Source organism: Gadus morhua, chromosome 6 (genome assembly GCF_902167405.1).
Source record: "Gadus morhua chromosome 6, gadMor3.0, whole genome shotgun sequence".
Taxonomy (NCBI): Eukaryota; Metazoa; Chordata; class Actinopteri; order Gadiformes; family Gadidae; genus Gadus; species Gadus morhua.
This window is the reverse complement of record NC_044053.1, coordinates 8,117,746-8,119,370: the sequence shown is the minus strand read 5'-3', so window position 1 is coordinate 8,119,370 and position 1,625 is coordinate 8,117,746. Positions and strand designations below refer to the sequence as shown.

Here is a 1,625-nt window from a genome sequence, read left to right as displayed (position 1 = left end):
ATATATATATATATAAACATGAACTAACACTAAATATATAGGCCTACATATATATTTTTTATATATTGTAGACAGAACTCGTTGGTTTAGCTACTCGTGTGTTATTATTATTGACAGTGGCATTTTTAGGCCTATTATTATTCGTATTGTCTTTATTAGGACTTTTATTATTTTTTATTATTATTGGGTTGCATGTGTTGCATCATGAGCAATCGAACATGTTCTTTGCAGCCGTCATGATGGAAGGGAAAATGATTTTTACGGCCCAGACTATAATCAATACTTTCCATCGAGCATCCATATTTTGTGGGACAATTGATGATATTAAACCTCCCATCTCTGCAGTTAGCTGGCGAGCTCCGTGCTCGCACTTTACAGCGGGAAAAACAGATTGACATAAACTATCGCTTCTGAATCGGTATCAGTGGGCTTACCTTGCGCTTTGTCTCCCAACATTTGAGGACGAAAGGGGCGCCAGCCGTGGACGGTCGTTTGGCAATAAAAAGCAGACCTCGAAAGATTATAAATAGATATTGTAAAAACATGGGATAAATGGGTTTTAATCCACGGAGCAGTGCGCGCGCTGGGGTTGCCTTGGAGCGGCGGGGCCTATTGGGAGACGGGTAGCGCGTGGAGGATTATAAGTGAAGCTCGAGCCTCGCAGCCTTTTCCCTTATAGTGAAGTTCAGATGCTAAAAGTTCTATTGGTCGTTAGAACCACGTGACGGGAACCAACGCTGCGGAGCATTCCTCAGCTCATCTGAGATGCTGATGTTGGACATAGTGGACACATTCACAATTGACAATATATAATGTATAATATATGAAATATAATATATATTTGTAATCATATATATGTAATATATGAACAAATATATAGGCTAGCCGCCTGGCAATAATATAGGAATTGTATTGTATATACAATCTTATAGCAGGATATGTACATATATACCAACACAGATTAGATAGGCTGACGTTGGATAAATTGGACACATTGAAATGTCAATTTGTATTATAGGCCTACGTAGGCCTAATGAACACATATGCATGCACATTTATAAGCCAACTACTTTTGACTTGTATGGATATAATCTAAACGTATGCCTATGGTGACATTATTTGTCTGATGAAAGAATGGTCCTTGAAGCCTAAGATCTGTTGTGCTCTGTAACGGATTGGGAGTATAACGTGTCTATTCTGGGCCGTCTTCAGGAAGCGTGGCTCGCGAGGGTCTCGGGCCGGATACGTTGATTTGTTGGAAACATGATGAACATCGAGGAGTGTTTATAAGTAGGGCCTTCCTCGCGATTGTAAAGACAGGAAAGCAAAAATCTGACTTAACATAAAAATACTGACTATATGGTCCTTCTACGTTGTCACTTATGCGAACCACTTAGATAAAATGTGTGTGCGTCTTTGTCTAGGTTTGTGCTTGTGTTTGCTCGTGTGCGTGTATCTGTATGTTTGTATCTACGTGTGTGTGTGTGTGTGTGTGTGTGTGTGTGTGTGTGTGTGTGTGTGTGTGTGTGTGTGTGTGTGTGTGTGTGTGTGTGTGTGTGTGCTGTGCGCGTGTGCGTGTGTGTATTTGTACGTGCGTGTCAACTTGATGGACCAACTGGCTGTTT

General features: G+C 40.7%; 1 protein-coding gene across 1 annotated transcript in view; it reads right to left on the bottom strand.

Moving 5' to 3' along the window:
- The window catches only part of LOC115546127 (nuclear receptor subfamily 5 group A member 2), a 30,937-nt gene extending 30,279 nt beyond the window's left edge, over nt 1-658 (bottom strand). Inside the window, exon 1 of the mRNA XM_030359804.1 lies at nt 435-658. Coding sequence (XP_030215664.1) covers nt 435-456 — 22 coding nt within the window. The 5' untranslated portion in view covers nt 457-658. The remainder of the gene's footprint in view (nt 1-434) is intronic.
- Between the last annotated feature and the right edge of the window lie 967 nt (nt 659-1,625).